Genomic DNA, 18,773 nt, shown 5'->3' with positions numbered 1-18,773 from the left:
ACTGTACTGATAATATCACCAGATGGCAGCAGATGATATTAATCAATAGACCAGTTCGTAGTTACTTCATGGACAATTTTGGTCAAATGACCTTTCATTTCTTTCATCATGATAGGCAGATTTCAAAGCAAGGTATTACGTAAGCTTGCCTTACATAGCAGGATGAAGAAATCAAATAGACCAGGTGACTAGAATAGCACGCAAATGAACACTTAATGAAGGCATTTGTTGCATCCCTTCTTTGAATGCATATCTTAGCATGTTGCACAATGTACTTTGCAAACTGTGAAATACCAGTCGTTCATGGAAGCATTGTTGTTTTTAGTGGAGGTAAATGAAAATGACAATTCAAAAGAATATATGAATAATCAAGACATCAAAGTTGGTGCTTATCTCATTAGATTTTAAAGCACCATGTCACTTTAGTACAAATGACCTTTCTCTGATCATGCGTAGAATCTTTTGATCATGCGCAGAAAGGAACTACGAACTGGCTTATTTCAGGGTTGAGATCCCAAGCTATATTTTATGTACAATTGATAGATATATTCTCTTCTTTATTTTCTAATGTCATGTATTATTTTGAAAATGTCCTCTTTTAGCTACAAATATATGGACTTGGAACAAACTGTATACAATTAACATAATACATAATCTCTCATTTGCATGTAGATAAAATGCACTGCAAATTGCAATCATTCTTAATCAATAATAAAAATGATGAATATATCAAGATCAATTAAATAGAGAACTGTATTGCAGATAAATATGTTTGCAATTATCATACAATAAATCAAAATGACTGATTATTGATAAATGACTGACTGTTGATAAAACAATTTCTCAATGTTGCAAAAACAATTTCTCAATGTAATTCCTCTAATGCTTAAAGCTAAAGTTGAATTTCTTCTGCATTCAGTCAAGTACGTCTGTGGGTTATTGTTCATAAATTTTGATATGAAGTTATTTAGTCATTTTAAAGCTTAGGATGTGCTCTTTTCAAACAAAATGAAAATCTCAAAATTTATTTTGATGACTAATTGTTGGTTTGGGAGTGGCCTGTCACGTATAACTTGTATCATGAAAATAAGCCAAACTCTAGAATATCATAACTTTTCTAAATCCATTTTTGATGAAATTTTCAGCATTATACTATTTTGATTTTTTTCTGTAAAAATCCACTTTTGTTGGGGTGGACTTGCTGTTTAATAAAAAAAAATGTGAATGTAGTAAATTTCTAGAACCACAATTAATGATATTGTCAAGAACTTCAAGAATAGTATCATTTGAAATCCTGTGATGTTGGCATGGAAGTATAATCCCTACTTGCTACCTGTTTAAACCAAGCTATATATTTTACTGTCAAAGGTACAGAATTGCTAAGATGTGCGAGAACAGTATCATCTAAAATCCTGTAAGGATTGGCAAGGAACTATAAGTTATCCCTACTTGGACAAGAATGATTATCTTAAAAAAGTGAATGTACTAACAAAACTCTATTTTACTGTCAAAAGTAGATCAAAATGTGTAAGAAGAGTATCGTCTTGAGAACCTGTACACTGTAAAAACTGTGGTGTTAAAACTGACACCAATTGGTGTTAATAGAGGACCACACCCCGAGGTGTTAAAATAACACCCTAGAGATTGAACATAACACCAAAGAGTGTAAATGTAACAACCATAGGTGTTGTAATAACACCTATAGGTGTAAAACTAACACCACCAATTTAACACCGGTGTAAAATAACCGGTGTAGTCCTCTATGTACACCGGTTAACATCACAATTTTTGCTGTGTAGGTTTGATACAGATACTACACCTGAACGATGATCTTTTATGAATTACTAGTTCACAGTTTCATGATAACTTTTGATTAAAAACAAGCACATCATACTGTATATTTGTAGTTAAAAGCCAAAAGAATAGCAAAATGATATCAACAAGCGGTGAAAGGATAGTTCCACCTGAGATCTCGTAAGGTAAGGTACGTATAGAGTACGATGTCCCTATCTGAATTATTATAATCTGTTATCAGTAACATAATTTTCAAAAGGTGAATAGTATCTTTTTAAACCAATATCATATCAATTAGTTAAATGCGAATAGAATAAAGAAATGATATCAGCAAGAAGTGGAAGGACAGTATCATCTGAGATCCTGTGAGGTTTGGTATGGAAGATGCAGAGTGAGAGGTTAGGTGTGGTGTCAGAAAGCAAGCGCCGTGAGATGAAGCGAAATAAAAGATCAGATCTTACTTTAACCGTCCGTACTCCCTTCCGCCGGAGCATCGGAGCTGGGCTGTTGCCACGGTAACATAGCCAGAGGTAAACGGACAGGAGAGGGCGACAGATAGAGGAAGGGTTGCAGACGTCACGGGGAAGGTGAACGGGTGAGACAGACAGACATAGGGGAACAAAGAGACACAGACAAACATACATGGAGTTAGGTGCCAGCGCATCGGGTACTTTTGTGAGCAAAAAGCATCGTACCAATTAATAGCTATTGAGAGATTCTGCTAGAATGTAATGCTGTGTGGGCAAGAGCGAGAGAAATAGATCACTTAACGGTGACAATATATACTCCTACAATAGACTATCAAAACACGAAATAAAATTGAACAATGACCAAACCAAAACATATGTTATATTCTAAGTGCACAAGTTTCTGTTCTTTTTATGAATATATTTGTCTCTTTTTGGCAGACAAGAACTAAAAGCACTTGAAACTAAATATACCGATTCGCCAATTATGCACAAACTGGTTGTGTAGCTGCTCAGAAAATGCGACAGATTTTGCATTGGGAGTAAACAATTGAGCTCTAAAGTGTATCTCTTTAAATAAAACTTGTATTCCAACTCTCATTGATCTATTTCTCTCATTTTCTTCTCCTTTAAGAAGAAATTGGATTGCACGCAAATCAGGGGCTTGTTTCATAAAGACTTACCACTATAAAACTTTAAATATTATGGTAGAGCATAGAAACCTTGATTTTAATTGGCTGCTAAGTGCTGTTACCATAGTTACCATAATAAGTTGTTTTGTGAAGCAGGCCCCATGCCCTGGAGTGTTAGAATTAGTATCGCCATTCCCCATTGTGCAGAAGGCATGAAAACTTGAATTGAAATAAATGTACTCATATCAGCAATATCTCTTGCAAATATGTTCAGGACTAAACTATTTTCCTTGATAGCAGTTACCAACTGAAATAATTTTAAATCACACTTGCTTCTTAATCTTTATCGGGGCTAAATTTTACTGAATTTAGCTACATCAAACTCTAATTATAAAGGGCAAACAAAGGAAATAAAGACAATTTCAATGAATTGTATTAAATGCTAACATGTGCAAATTGATGAAAATTGGTGAAATAAAAAAAAGAGCTGGTGGCTGGTGGGCCTAACAGGTGACACAGGAGTGTCTTTGGTCTAGTGAAGATGTCTTTACATCTTTAATTGAGGAAGTTGAATCAAATGGCAAAAAGTACATGGTAATCGGTGCTTGCAAAATCAAATTCACATACAAATGTACACGCATTGGCTCGGTTGTACCACCGATTTGGTCACAAATGCCACAATGGGAACGCTCGACGCGATCATGGAAGCAATCTAAGTGGTCTCCCAAACAAGTTTGGAAAAACCACCTCCGATGAAGTTTTCAAGAGCACTCCGCCTTGTTAGCTGGTCTTGGCATAGGTACAACCGTTCTTCTGGAAACAAGAGTGGGTGCATGTTGGGAACGCTACTCAGTACACGCTATGTGCAGAATGTCTACACTGCGGTTTCAAATTTCACACGAAAACACCCGACTCCGATGAGAGCGTCCCCATGGCACCCAAGACCGCTTTAAACGAAGTGGTTCTGAAAACCAGTTCAGATGGTGGGTGATGAGGATGCTAGCGAAGCGATCTTCTAAACTGGTTTTCATTTCAAGAAAGTAGCTGAGTCATCTGAAGAATACGTTCACCAACATGAGATGGACACCTCACCTCCCAAGCATCAAACATCACCATTTCACAATCACACTTATCACCATCAGGGACTAGTTTCAAACAGAGTCACAACCAAACACAAATCAATTTTCAACCAATCACATGCGTGCAATTCAAATTTACAAGTAATTTTTTCTTTAGTGTAACTGTTTCAACCAAGGGCCTCAGATCACTTGAACAGCAAGGGGTAAAAAAAAAAGCTGTAACTACTAATCCCTTCAGGGAATAATTTTGCTTTACAAATGGTCGCATGTCATAAGGTGGTCCAATTTCGCGAACAGGGTAAAAATGGTCAAAAATTTTATTTTTTGACATGTTATGGCTATTACCATTCTCTAAATAATGACAAAATTTTAAGTCTCGACTACCTTTATTTCTCCTTAAAATGACTAATTAACAGCTAATTATTACATTGACATCAATGTAAGTGTGAATTTTGAAATGTGTTTTTCTCAAATTGGACCTGCTGCACATAAAATGGTGTCAAAAGTTAATGCAACATTGGATCACCCTAGTAAATTGCACTTATAATCTTGAAACATCAATAATTAAATCTGTACAAAAAATCGAATAATTATCTATTATTGTATGCATATTAATTATACTAATTAATTAACAGTATTTAATTTCACATTTTTGCCCCCAAAATACCTGTCACTGTATTTATATGCTTGGCAAAACAACAACATCATGGGTAGAAATGGGTTGCAATGATACACAACATTTGTGCTAAAAATTGAGATTACAAATTAGATAATTAACCAAATCTCTTCGGTTTACTAATTGATTAGGTTGCAGATCAGAGCTGACATACACATGTATTCAATTGCTGCATATTTTCAAAATTGTCAATTTTTTATAACATTTAGTTGTTCCCTGCTTTAAAACACCCAGAAATATGAGGATAACAGTCATATTACATATTATAGTAAGTTGTTAATTAGGTTTAATTAATATTTTATCATTTACCGCATCCACCGGCTCCGCATCCACCGGCTCCACCACCCCTGTTACTTCAAACTTAATGTGCTATAGTTTTTGTTCCTGATATTGTATTGATCTAATTCATAGTAATATATTTAGCCTATAGTTCTAGCTTCAAAATGAGATATTACTCAATAAATTTGGTTAAGATGCTGTGATGTAGCAACAATTTATCCATGGCACAGTGTGGAAAATTGTTCATACGCCACCCTTTTTGCATACCCAACTTATGAAATGCGACCAAATTTGAATAGCATTTTTGGTCATGTCATAAGAGAAAAGCTCTCAACTAAGTAATGCAAAGTCCTATGTAAAAATATGCTATTCAAAAGACTTTACGCATAGCAGTCTTTAAAAAATGTCGGGCAAATTGCAATGCGATACCAGGAAAATTATCCCCTGTACTTTATGAGATATTACCCAAGTTTGTACATTACATAAGATCCCATACATGGGGAAATTCATGAAATGCTTTGTCTCTGTTTTCGGTAATTCATGTAAAAAATATGAAAAGCTCTCATCCATGCCTCGAGAAGATGGGGAGTAAATTGAGAATTGATGTAGATAGAGGTCGTACATAAGGTCCTACTCTCATCAAAGTTACGATAAATCAACTGTCAGAATGCGGGCGCTAACCTGAATCATGTGCGTTTGTTGCAGGTAAACAGAAGCGATTACATAAGACTTGAGATAAATGGTAGTTGGACATACAGTCCCGCTCTCGTCAGAGTAACAATAAATCTGTCTGAACAAGCGCTAACTTTGTGTCAAGCGCAGGTTGTCTCGGGTATACCAAAGCTATCACACAAGACTTGTGATAAATAGTGGTCAGACATACAGTCCTTGGGCCTGTTTCTAAAAGAGTTACAATTGTCGTAACTTTGCCATTATGGCATTATACCATGGTAACCTTGATTTTGATTGGCTGTTGAGCCCTGTTGCCATGGTAGTTACCATCATGGCAAAGTTACAACAGTTGCAACTCTTTATGAAACGGGCCCCTGCTCTTGCCAAACTTACGATAAACCCGCTGTCAGAGCAATCACAGATTGGTGTCAGGTTAAGAAATCCATAGCAAAAGTACGAGAAAATGGAGGTCGGACTTACAATGTACAGTAAGGTTGACTATTTTATGCAATTACCCTTCATATAAAAGCGCACTTGGCCCCCATTTCACAAAGAGTATTTATAATAACAAATGCACAACATCCAGCATGAATTTACTTTTAGCCAATCAGAGTGGCCGATTTCAATAGCTTTTAACTATCATTGCAAATTTGATATTATAATGATTTTCATGAAATGGGTCCCTGATATGATAAAAATGAAATGGACTCACCTCAGATGCTCCAAGTTTAGCTCTTATACCCATCATAGCGGTGTTTGGTGAGGGTGGGGGTTGGTCAGGGGTGGTTGGACGGTCAGACGAGGCACCTCCCCAATGGTCAGACGACGAGGTCAGTTCCTCAGAGGGCGTGCTGGGCTGCGAGCTCATCGACCCGGGGGAACGTCTGGCAGGGACCGGTTTGTTCCGTCGGGGGAGCGGCTTAGGCTTGCTGTGTGAGACGGAGGCTGGAAACAAATATAACAACAGAGAGAGAATGAAATTTAAACGTTACAAAACCTCTCTGTCAAGATAAGCGTGAGATGAGATGAAAAGGATCATGAAGTCTCAGTGAAAAAATAAAATATAATAGTGTTGCAAAATTATCACGAAAAAATATTGAGGGAGCTAAATCAGCCCCCTCCCCCAATATGTTCACACTTGGCAACCTGCAGTTTTCTGACTGTTTTCTCTCCCTATTTATAGCCATTTCTAGTAATTTTGTAGCACATTTATAAATAGAAAACAGGGAATTATATCAATTTTATACAAATTTGCTCGCTGTGCTTGGGCTACGCTTGGCAATCCATTGAACAGTCAGGAAGCATTTGTCATTTAATTCGTAAAAATTTGCATTTAAAAAAATTGATATTTCACTTTCATGTGTTCATTGACAACATAAGGAACAACCTTTCAAATTATGAAACATGCCCCGATATGTGTTTGGAGTAGAAGTCAATTTATGGCATATGCTGCCATTATTGAACCATTCGTATTACAGAACAGTCTCAGAGTTTGTCTTACCAACTTCAAAATTTCACTCAGAATCTGGTTATTCATGCAAGCTTTTAAGTAAATCTCCCCCTTCTTTAATAGGTTTCCATTTATTTCATATTCTTTGCTGTGCCATGAACATTTTGTCATGATGGAGACCTACCCGTGCATTACAAATGTCCATACTATTATCATTATTTATAATAATAGAGAATATTACCACTATCGGTAGAAGGCACAGAAGATGAGGAAGAACTGGTTGGGGTTATCCTTGGTTTGGGTTTCGGCTGACCATGACCGGTCACTGCATTGGACAAGAACTCATATGCATCAAGATCTTCTTCGTCATCAAGCTGACCGCCACCATCACCTGTGCTATCCAGATCATTCTGTACAAAATAAAATTATATTTAATAGGATTATAAGCATACCCATTCTCTTCATAACATATAAACAAAAAACACCTCAAAAAATTAAACAGTTATTTTTCAACCAATCTAAAGTGCATATTGGGGACTTGCAGTTAATGGAATACTCCCCAGGGAGTGGAGGATGTGCAATCACTGTGTGTGGGAATGACCTATAGAATCCAATGACTGGGGTTATGATTAGTTGTACCTTAGGTTATATAAATCAAAAGTCCAGTAGGCAGTTCTTTAAACGTATTTACAACAGACATTTATTAGTTGAGATGCAACAACGACAATCACTACTGCGTCATCTTTACAGCAGCCATAACTTTCTCCATGCAAGTGGTCACGGGTAATAACAAAGTATAGTCTACGCTTGCAGACCTTTATCAGTTATCACCACAATGATGTAAGTCTTTGGAGCGCTTAGATATGTAAAATGCATGTCCTATGCTCCTTATCAATAACCATTAATGGGGTATCACGGTCTAGATTGAAAAGATTTGTCTTTTCAATCTGAAGGACGTGGATTCGATACCCAGCCATGACATGATTTCCTTCAGCAAGAAATTTGTGCTGCACTCAACCCAGGTGAGGTAAATGGGTACCGGCAGGAAGTAATTCCTCAAAAAGCTGTGAGCACCGAAATCACCAGACCAGCTTAACCGTGGTAAGATAGGAGTGCCTTGAGCACCTACATGTATTAAACAAGGTGGATACGTGCACAATATAAATCCTATATCACTTTATCATTGAACTATTATCATTACACAGATTCACTTACATTATCATCTGGCTCATGTATGTGAAGTTGGACCTGGGGGTGGGGTGGCTTCGAGCCCATCTCGTATGGCGGATAAGGTACCTCGGGCGTGGCTACCCCGCTCTGAGCGTTGGAGAGCGTCTCATAGAGACTCCCATGAGTGTCATCACTGGTTTCTTCAGTTGAGGTGTTACTTACTCCTTCGTTCATGATGTCCTGTAAGGGATGAAGGAATTATTACCATGAAAAGTCTGACATTTACCAAATAAATAATAATTCAATTTATAAGAATTAAGGATTAAAGATGTAAGTCATTCCTTGAAGAGGATCGTCTGATTTAGGGAATTCAACTTTCATCTTTACACTATAAAAAACGCAATGCTGGTAAATAAAGGCCACCGCACACCTTACGACCCAACCGGTCACCGACTGGCTTGCGACTGAGTGAGGGGAGATGAGTCGCAAGGTAGTCATAAGCCCCGACACCGCACACCTTGCGATCCGATCTGCGACTCACGCATGCGTTTTTTGCTCTTTGGCATAGCATCTGAGAAATTGCGCTTACTACTGCGTATGCGCGTTGTTTATCATAATACGCGTTATGCAAGTCTGCTGTCTGATTGGCTGGAGGTTGGATTGAGCTTGCGATCCAGTCATAAGGATTCAACATGTCAAATCCTTCCGATTTTCCTTGCGACTTGTCTCTGACCGGTCTGCGACTGTGAACCTGACAAGCGCTGTGACGTCACATCTCCCCTCACCCAGTCGCAAGCCAGTCGGTGACCGGTCGGGTCGTAAGGTGTGCGGTGGCCTTAAGTCATGTGATCACTGTTTTCAGGCTATCGACTTTGTGTGATGATATAAGATAAAAAGAAAACATTTTCTTGACGAATAATGTGAATCTGACAAATTCCATAAGGCTGTCTATCAGTGGTCGTTCATAATTATGAATTTCAGTCAATTTAATGCTAGATGCTGAGATCATTTAATGTACAATCTCTGTGACAGCAAAAGCGAGGACTGTCTGGCGTTGACATCATATGCGTCAGTCAAAACATGTGATAGCGCATACCCTTTTATCATCAAAGGATGGAGCTTAGCAAGTGCAAGAACTGCCAAAAATAGCTTGTTATTGATTTTTCAATTAAAAAAAATACATTGTATAATTATACTTGCTTATATAGCGCCTAACACTTACTTTGTCAGAAGTCTCTAAGCGCTCTACAGTATATGCAGCATAATTGTATTTGTATTGATTTTTGTTTCTATTTTGATTGCAGAGGTCCTTTAAATGACTTTAACTGACTACTTGGATATTAAAACTGGCTATTCCTGACAAAGTGGTTGTAGACCAAGCGGGGTAGACCAAGTGACAATCTGTGGTCCAAACACTTACATAGTCTTGGAGAGGGGTGACAGTACTGTAATCTTGATCTTTCATGAGTTGTTGCTTCGGTGGTGGCTGTTGTGGTGGGTGTGGATGGTGTTGCGTCTGTTGTTGTTGTTGCTTTGGGGGCACGGCATCCCGTCTGAGCTGCGTGTATTCCCCCGCTTGATCAAGGTCGTAGTAGTTCCTGTCGGGAAGCGGCGGAGGGCAGTCCGAATCTGAAAAAAAAACGGGTTGATCACTAGATATTCATCATTTGAGGAAAAAGAAACACAATTTTAAAAGGCTTTCATCAATGTTGGTGGTCTGATTCCTGAGATAACAGGTGGAGTTCAATGAAAATAAGTATTTACTGAAGTATTAGAGAAATCAATATGTACCTAAATGTACTGAAACCGCATAGAGTCTGCACAAGACCTATGGCAGTTGCAGAATACAGTAAGCAACAAGTTAACATAAATGCAATGAAAAAATGCAATTTCACACGTTTCTCTTTTTTTCACTTCAAGTGGTCTGTTTTGGAAGAGAACAAGTGAATTTCAATGAAAAATTAATAATATTTATGATTTGGGAAAGTGAAACAAATTTCACAAGGTTATTTTCAGTGTTGGTATTCCGAATCTATAGAGAAAGGTTGGAAGTATTTACTAAAAATTGAAAAAAAATCCTGATGTTATTTTCAATGAGGGCAGGCTAACTCCAAGGAGAACTCTGGGAGGTCTGAATATGAAAAGAGCAGGTGGGTCGGAACCAAAATTAATATTTAGAGGAAATTTGATATATTTTCACAAGGTTTTTTCGATAAGGGCAGTCGAATCTGAAAAGACCACGTGATTTTCAATAAAAATTGATTATTACTGTCAGGGTAAAAAATCAAACACATAACACCGACAACTGTTTTGACAAAAATGCTTGTCATGTATAGCATCTCACCTTGACTTGATAAGGTGTTAGACTGTCTTGAATGAGGCCCCCTCACATCTAAATGCATGGGACTGGCCGATCTCTCCTGATCCTGTTTTCTCTCCATCTGGGGGCTGTTGCCATTCGAGTTCTGATCCAACAAGATCCCGATAGAGTTCCTTTGAGGTTTCTTCGGCGGCATCAGCTTTGAGAGCTGCTGATTGATCTGAGTCACATTCATGTACAGATCCTGGTCTGGAGGTGATGACCGGCGCGGAGATGACCGCTGCAGTTTGGACGCGCCTCGCCTCAGGACGCCCTCCGGCGACGAGCTCCGAAGCTCCGCGTGCGTCTGGTAGTGACGGGCGTACAGCGCCGACCGATCCTCGGGGACGTTGTCGTAGATGTTGGCATGGTCGATGACCTCGAAGCCGGGCGCGACGAGGCCAGGGTTGGGACGGATGGATGGATTTGATGCGGAGTTTGTTACGTAGCTGTAGGCAAGGGGGCTGTTAGGATCAGAGTCCGAGCTGTCTGTCATGGGTGTTGATGGGGAAGATTCTATTGGCTTTGGTAAGGGCTCCCCTCGTATGTGAGCTGTGGAGATAAAAGTAATCATCGTTAATTCTAACAAAACAGTATAGAAGACTTGAACACTTTATCCCTATTTAACTAGGCTTTTTCAGACCAGGGGGTGTTTCATGAAACTTGTTATAACAAATTTGCAATTTAAACCTTCTGAAACTGTTTGAATTGATTTGCTAACGGTGAACTTGTTCTAGACGCTGTAACTTTATCTAATACCATGATAAGTCTTTACAAAACATAACCCAAGTTTTTCTTGTGACAGGAGTCATTCCACTTTCCTCAAATCTAAGCTGCAAAAGTTTCGATCAAAACATTATTTTTCACAAACATTAAGACAAGACTATAGGCGTCACTATCTTAATAACTTATACCAACATTAGTACATGTATATGTGATATCAATATGCAAAAAGGATGATCTTTCACTGCAAGTATTTTTGGTATGATTTCCAGTGGAGTAATTCCAAAATTTTTGGGCATTGTTTAGGAAAGCATTTCCACCATTACAATATATAGGAAAAATTGTTCTTCTGTCATTCATTGTTTTGACAATTTATTATATAGTTTCTTGAGCATTATTCTTGCTTTTTGAATGACAGACCTTTAATATATATTACAGATTTAATACGTTAAATCCATCTTCACTATTCAATAAGGATGCTCGTAGAGGTAGCTTCAAGATATCACCGTACAAGACCTTCTACAACAAACAATCAACGAGTTGCTGTCCATTGACTGCTTTATACGGGCAACCTATAGTTTCTTCATCAACTTTGCCTAATACTTTGCACATGAAAGACACCATACTGTGAAAATCAATGCCTCTGAAAAACCTGAACACTCCGACAGTGAGATTTTCAAAAACAGGAAAGGGTCACTTGGGGCTCCATGAATACTAATAGATCAAATGACCTATATTATCAACCATACACTCTTAAAGAGAAATGCCAGTAGATGCAGTAAACACTGATTTCATGAGAAAGTCTGTAAAACCAGGCTTAATTGTCAGTATATCATCGAGGATCTAGATCTGGTACAATTACATGAACTGAACTTTGTGAAATCTTGAAGTCTACGCTGAAAAATGATCACACTAAAGATCACCAACACAGATAGGCACACGTGGGACAGTGTATAATTATTGCTGGAATAAAGACCCGACGAAAGTGACAGAATCCGTGCTTATTTTTGCCTATTTCTCAGCAATTACACAATTTCTTCCAGAATCCTTTGGCACATATTTTTTATTCTCACAAAACAGACACTTGGGTGGTACTACATTATATTAAATTCTGTAAAAAGTCATTTTGAGATCGTTACCAAAACTGGAATTTATCTTTAAACCAGTCATTAAACTTGGTTCATGTGGTTTCCCAAGTCAAAAGTCAACTCCAGTTTTGAGAAGCCTCAAATTATATAACTGAACTCAACTTTTAAGCTACATGTAGTCATGGGGGTTCATCAAGAGCAGAATCAAACACGACAATTTTCCCTTCTTATTTTTTTTTTGGGGGGGGTATTTTTCAAAAGTTACTTCCTAAATCTCCAACATTGGATAAGCTTTAACATTGCAATGAATGGGGATTTTCCAGGGCTTCTTTTTTTTTAGTTTCCAGGGGTGGTATTCTGAAAGCTAAATTAGCGCTCAATTAGCATTTTGGTATTCTGAAAAGTCACTTAAGTGCCCCTTTCAAAAGCTGCCAACCTGAACAAGAACATTTCAGTATTTTCAAGGCTGAAAATAAGTATTTTGGTGAGGAAATTAGTATTTTCACAGGAATACCAACGACAACACATAAACTGAAACTTAAGAAATCAGTATTTTGCATGAAACCATCAGTATTCTTCTCTATTTTCAGTACTAAATACGGAAAATCAGTACTACTTGGCAGCTCTTGGGGGGGATAGTCTGCTGTGCAAACCTTGCACTTGAGTAAAGGGTCTGAATGTGCAGCCTAAGTATTAATGCCTTGTGTAATGAAGGCTCTCTCACTGAATTGAAACAGCAAGTTTTACACATGTGCTAGTCTTTGAATGGAGACCCACTTGTTGATCAGAGCTTCAATCAGGGTCTGTGCCTGTAGACTAGGTGAAGACACTGAGGAGTACCATGAACCAACCCAAACCTGATCTTCGTTAAGGTTCATGTCCCTTGCGTTGATGAACTTTAGCTAAAAGAAGGCCAACCAACTTCAGCATTGGCAGCTGAGTCACTAAACCAAAAAACATTTTTTCCTTCCTAACCTTGTCTACTCTAAGCAATGAAAGCAAGAGGACGAGTGCAACCATATTCAGTTACATGTATGTACACTTGCAATGTTAAAGGACAAGCCCAACCAAACAAAAAATTATTTTAATAAAAAGAGAAAAATTCAACAAGCATATTTAACACTGAAAATTTCATCAAAATCAGTTGTAAAATAAAAAAAAGTTATGACATCTTAAAATTTTGTTTAATTTCACAAAACATTTATATGCACATCCTGGTAGATATGCAAATGAGGAGACTGATGACATCATCCACTCACTATTTCTTTTGTATCTTATTATATGAAATAGGGAACATTCTATTATTATCCTCATTGTCAAGTGAAACGACGATTAATTCCGCCCTGAACATGAAGAATGAGTGTTGTTTAATACTATATGATTCAGTCAAGTTGGTCCTTATTGTCAAATCTATAAAAAAATGAAATATTGTATAATTCAAACAATAAAAAAACAAAAGAAATAGTTAGTGGGGGATATCATCAACTGTCTCATTTGAGTTGTGCATATCACCGTTTTGTTAAAAATAAGCAAAGATTTAAAATGTCATAACTTTCTTAGTTTACATCTGATTTTGATGAAATCTTCAGCGTTTTGCTAGTTTGATTTTTCTCTATTTATTCAAATCAACATTTTTCTGGGGTGGACTTGACCTTTAAGAGGGAAGAATCCAACCATTCACTGTACTTTGCCAAAAAAGAATTTCCTATACCAAAACTCATTTTACATATATATTCACTTCCTAGATTCGCAAAATATTACTTTCAAGATGGTGTCCTGTTGTAAAATCAAGTTTGTTCTGATATTTTGACTTCCCTTTCGATCTTAAGATTTTTTTTATAATTTTTTTAAAGAAATGTATTGATGTACTCTGAAGTTTTCACCTAAGATATTGAGTCATCATCTCCTGTGCGGCCAATTACCAGGTAACTATGTATTATTTCAGTCTTTCTTTTCTGTGTGGTTTAATTGAAAATGAGTCCTTGTGCTCTTTGAATCTTGAGTCTTTGCACTCATTGATTTATCAAGTCTTCGTTTCTTTCATTATAAATTCTTTTTTTTCTTTTTCTGTCTTGAGTCACTTTGCTTTTAGAGATTTAAGATTTCTTGCTCCTCGAAGTCCATGTCCTCAGTCTTGCCTACAGAATGCAAAATAATGTATCTATTTGAATCCTTTTGAGTCTGTGTGCTCTTGTGATCTTGAGTCTTGACTCTATCAAAGTATTTTTCTTCTTTGTCTCTTCTGTCTATGAGTAGTGGGTGGGTCCTCCTGCATCAAAGACACCGTTCTCACTACCTTCCTAAAACTAGTTTGGTGGAAACTAATAACATGAAATGAGAACGGTCGAAGCGACCTTCCAAATTGGTTCATAAAACCATCTCACATTGTAGTTTTCAAGATCGTTTTGCCTCATTAAACTGGTTTTAGTGAGGACGCAACAAATCTTTGGGAAGCGATCTTCGCACATTTTGAGCATGCTACTCCACACGACAGGTGTAGAATGCCTATGCTCCGATTTCAAATTTTGAGCAAAATGTGTCACCCCACTGAGCGCGTTTCCATAGCAACAAGATCGCTTTATGTAGAGTGATTTTGAAAACCACTGATGTCATCAAGTGGGAACGCTAGCAAAGAGATCTTACAAACTGGTTTCCAGAACCGGTTTCCAGTAAACTCGTTTTAGAAAGCGTAATGAGAACGGCCTCAAAGTCTGAGCATATTGTCTTGAGTCCTGGGCACTGCTCAAGTATGAACATTTGAGCATTTATGCTCTCAGAATTATCGGTCTTTGCATTCTGCACCAGAACATTTCATTTTAGATGTTATCAGTCATGGTGTGAATGAGGTCAGACAATGAGACGTGGGTGCGGAGACGGTGTGAACAGCTGCCTAGCACGATCAGACGCAGAACATGTTATTCCATGTCTACAAGCTATCTATAGTAACACGCTACATGAAACTCATCTTGACTCGTTCACACTTTAATACTGATTTTCCCAACAAAACTGCTTGATTGAAAAAGCAGCAGAGAGTATTCTAAAAAAATGTCCTTCCAAACAGCAACAGCTGCTCATCAGAGTTATGCATGGTTTGCCACTTATAGTATCTACAGCATCATGCCAGTGTATGATGCATACACGTAAGGCATTGAGCACTTTTAGAAACGTACGTCGACATAGAGGACGGGTACGAGATGACGTCATTTTTTGTTGTTGGTTTCAATCAGGGTCTTTGCTCGCAGACTATGCTTTAAAGGCATGAACAATGTTAACCAGAAACTCTCTATGAAATATAACCTTAGAAACTAAAGTGTGATTGAATAACAGATTTATTGGTGACAGTACGGACAAGCTTGATCAGTTTTGCCTCGTCTTGCTACCTGTTGCATAAAACCACTATTCATACATCGCAATCCTTTTCACACACAGGTATCAAATGGGGGGGGGTTGAAGAGGGAAATAGGCATGTCTTATTCTAGACCAAAAACTTCGGTCTCTGTTATGTTGGCTGTTCCGCTGAACTACATTGGCTCCACTCACCAAAGAGGCCGAATTTCTAGCTCGATCTGTATAGGGACTCAACAGCCATAGATCTATAAAGTTCGGATAAAACAGGGAAGTGAAGTTACGCGACAGCCGAAGTAAGTCACTGTTTTTTCCCTTTAAATTTTATTTTCAGGCCAAAACAGAATAATAATCTTTATTTTGGTACAGTTATTTTTATATTATGAAAATGACAAAAATCAATGAGCCCCATCGGGAGGATTTTGCATTGTTAACCCCCTAATGGTGGCTGCACGATAGCGAGCCATCTGTGTCAATAAAAAAAAATATTTTTAAAAACTCCTCCAAACAGTCGGCTGCCAGCTGTCTGATCTCATTCGAGCCATGGATCCTTTATAGGATTTGCATTTCAGCTCAAATATAAATCAAGTTGATACAAATTTTGTAAACTTAATTACTTTTCATACACCTGGACATGGAAGGTTATCTATTGTTACTGGGGGTGCTGTGACAACTCTCAACACCCCTAGTAACAATATAATAATCCTCCATGGCCAAGTACCAGTTGATTTTTCATTTGTCATGATTACAACTTACATGTAATAACAGAAAAAAAATTGTCTATGGAATAGGTTATGATGTGGAAGAGGTTCATCGTGGTGAAGGATTGAGTAGAAGAAATAACCAGTTGTCTCATGATGTATCAAACAAATAGGTAATGTTTGGAATTTAAAGGTAAATGTAAATTTCAGGAGAAAGGGGGAGGGGTTATCAAAATATTGCTTTACCCATAATCATCTTCGAGATTTCTTGAGAGACTTTAGACGAATGTGATTCGATCTTCTGTAGTGCCGTTTCACTGTGCCCATCCTCAATCTCGACGTCGATTGACGGTCTGGCCTCTAGGAGTACCCTGACGACATCGATCTTCCCAAACACCGCTGCTTCATGAAGGGCAGTACCTGTTTTAGTCTGGAAGGGAGAAAGGAAAGAAAAAAATATTTCATTATTTCTATGATAATGATAAATGATATTCAGTTCTTGCAAAACACACAGTATGCATCATTTAACATCTCTACATGTAGGCCTTTCCAAAGTGACTTGCATTATTATCCTGGCTTTAGCTAGGCAAGCCTTTTCTGCTCACACTAGTATTTCAAAGAATATACTGCCAGGTGCTCACTCAACTCAGTGCAGCATAATGTGGATAAATTTCTTGCTGAAGGAAACTATATCTATTAAAGCTACACATGTATAGCTGGGATCTGATCCCAAGACCTTCAAAACATTCATACATCAAACTCATCATCTACATGTATACAGAATATCAGAACATTTCTATATACTTGCTAATATATACTTCCCCAGAAAGCCTGATTCTGGTCAAACAACGTTTACAAACGCACCTATTTGTGAGTTTACGATCGGCGTTTTGAAACAGCCTTTAAATGAAAGTAAGAATGGACGCAACCGTGTTTTGGACTAATCACGTTTGGAAACGCTGATTCTGGCCTGAAAAGTGGAAGCATAAACACGGCCTAAGACGGTGCTATACCATACAAATTCCTGTGATATTCAACTTCACTGGCTAAAAGGTCTTTGGTCACTTACATATAATTCTTGATTACAAACAGATCGATGTAACATGTCTTTTTTTTGTTCCAGATTTTAATAATTTTATGAATATTACTACTCTAAATGAATTTAATAGTCACCTGAAAAAATATTGATTTATCATAATGATATATGATGATGTAATAAATGGATGAGGATATCACGATTAGTTTCATATTTTATGACTCATTTCCATGGGTCAAATGTAATAGGAAGACTGAGAACATTAACCTGAAAACATTGCCAAATCATCTGATTATGAATAACAATTTATGTTTGATGACTTCATTTTTCCATCCTTCAATGTAACACTATGTGTATCCTGTCAATTAATTTTTTGTTTTTAATATGCATGGTGAAAATAAAACAGACTTTTTTTGTATAATGTCAAAAAAAAAGCTTATGAAAAAATGTGGCAAGTGACATCTAACAAGCCCCAAGCATTGTTTCCCTGCTGCGCTTGTTGACAATTCAGTACACTCACACTTCAACACGGTCTCTTTCTTGATTCTTATTTCAAATGTGTTATTTTTAGTAATTAATCAGCTTCCTCGATTCTGTATACTGTTATGCTACCGTTTCACAGATAAACATTGATAAACACTGCCTCACTTTCCATAATCAAGTTAGTCAGTTAACTAGCCTCATGCCAAGTTTTACATGTCGTACAAACAAACTATGTTGATTTTCTTACGTCATTAGTGCATTAAACCTTACCCACCCACGCCCCTCCCCTTTAAAGGGGAAGTTCACCCTGAAGAAAACTTTGTTGTAAAAATAGCAGAAAAAATAGTCAAATATATTGGTGAAGGTTTGAGGAAAATCCGTTAAAGAGTAAGAAAGTTGTTAGAGTTCAAAATTTTGGATTTGTGATGTCATAAACGAGCAGCTGCCCCATGTGTTATGTAATATAAAATGTATGAATTTCAAATTTTGTATTGTTCCTGATGACTTAATTTTGTTTTCTTTTCATGATCGGGTGTGAAATGATTTGTCTATTGATATACAAAAGTTACAGTGAAAACCATTTTCAATTTTCTGAGAAAATGACATTTCATTGATTTTTTGCCATTCGCTATGTAGGAATACTGCTCGCATATGACGTCACAAATCAAATAATTGAAATTCTAACTTTTTAATTATTTGATGAATTTTTCTCAATCCTTTGGCAATATTTTTTATTATTTTTCTACTGTTTTTACAGTAAACTTTTTGTCAGGGTGAACTTCCCCTTTAATAGCGCTTTGCAACCGGTATGAGTTTCAT

The 18,773-nt window shown here is 37.3% G+C and overlaps 1 protein-coding gene across 1 annotated transcript in view; it reads right to left on the bottom strand.

The window, feature by feature from the left end:
- Positions 1-1,740: 1,740 nt before the first annotated feature.
- Positions 1,741-18,773, bottom strand: part of LOC121420957 (ankyrin repeat and SAM domain-containing protein 1A-like) — a 61,301-nt gene continuing 44,268 nt past the window's right edge. Inside the window, exons 6-12 of the mRNA XM_041615515.1 lie at positions 16,682-16,865; positions 10,564-11,130; positions 9,640-9,848; positions 8,265-8,459; positions 7,291-7,459; positions 6,312-6,544; positions 1,741-2,298 (exon numbers count right to left, since the gene is read on the bottom strand). Of these exons, the coding sequence (XP_041471449.1) occupies positions 2,257-2,298; positions 6,312-6,544; positions 7,291-7,459; positions 8,265-8,459; positions 9,640-9,848; positions 10,564-11,130; positions 16,682-16,865 (1,599 nt within the window). The 3' untranslated portion in view covers positions 1,741-2,256. The remainder of the gene's footprint in view (positions 2,299-6,311; positions 6,545-7,290; positions 7,460-8,264; positions 8,460-9,639; positions 9,849-10,563; positions 11,131-16,681; positions 16,866-18,773) is intronic.

The sequence above is a fragment of the Lytechinus variegatus genome, chromosome 9 (genome assembly GCF_018143015.1).
Source record: "Lytechinus variegatus isolate NC3 chromosome 9, Lvar_3.0, whole genome shotgun sequence".
Taxonomy (NCBI): Eukaryota; Metazoa; Echinodermata; class Echinoidea; order Temnopleuroida; family Toxopneustidae; genus Lytechinus; species Lytechinus variegatus.
The sequence above is the reverse complement of the archived record's forward strand: the minus strand, read 5'-3'. Positions and strand labels throughout refer to the sequence as shown.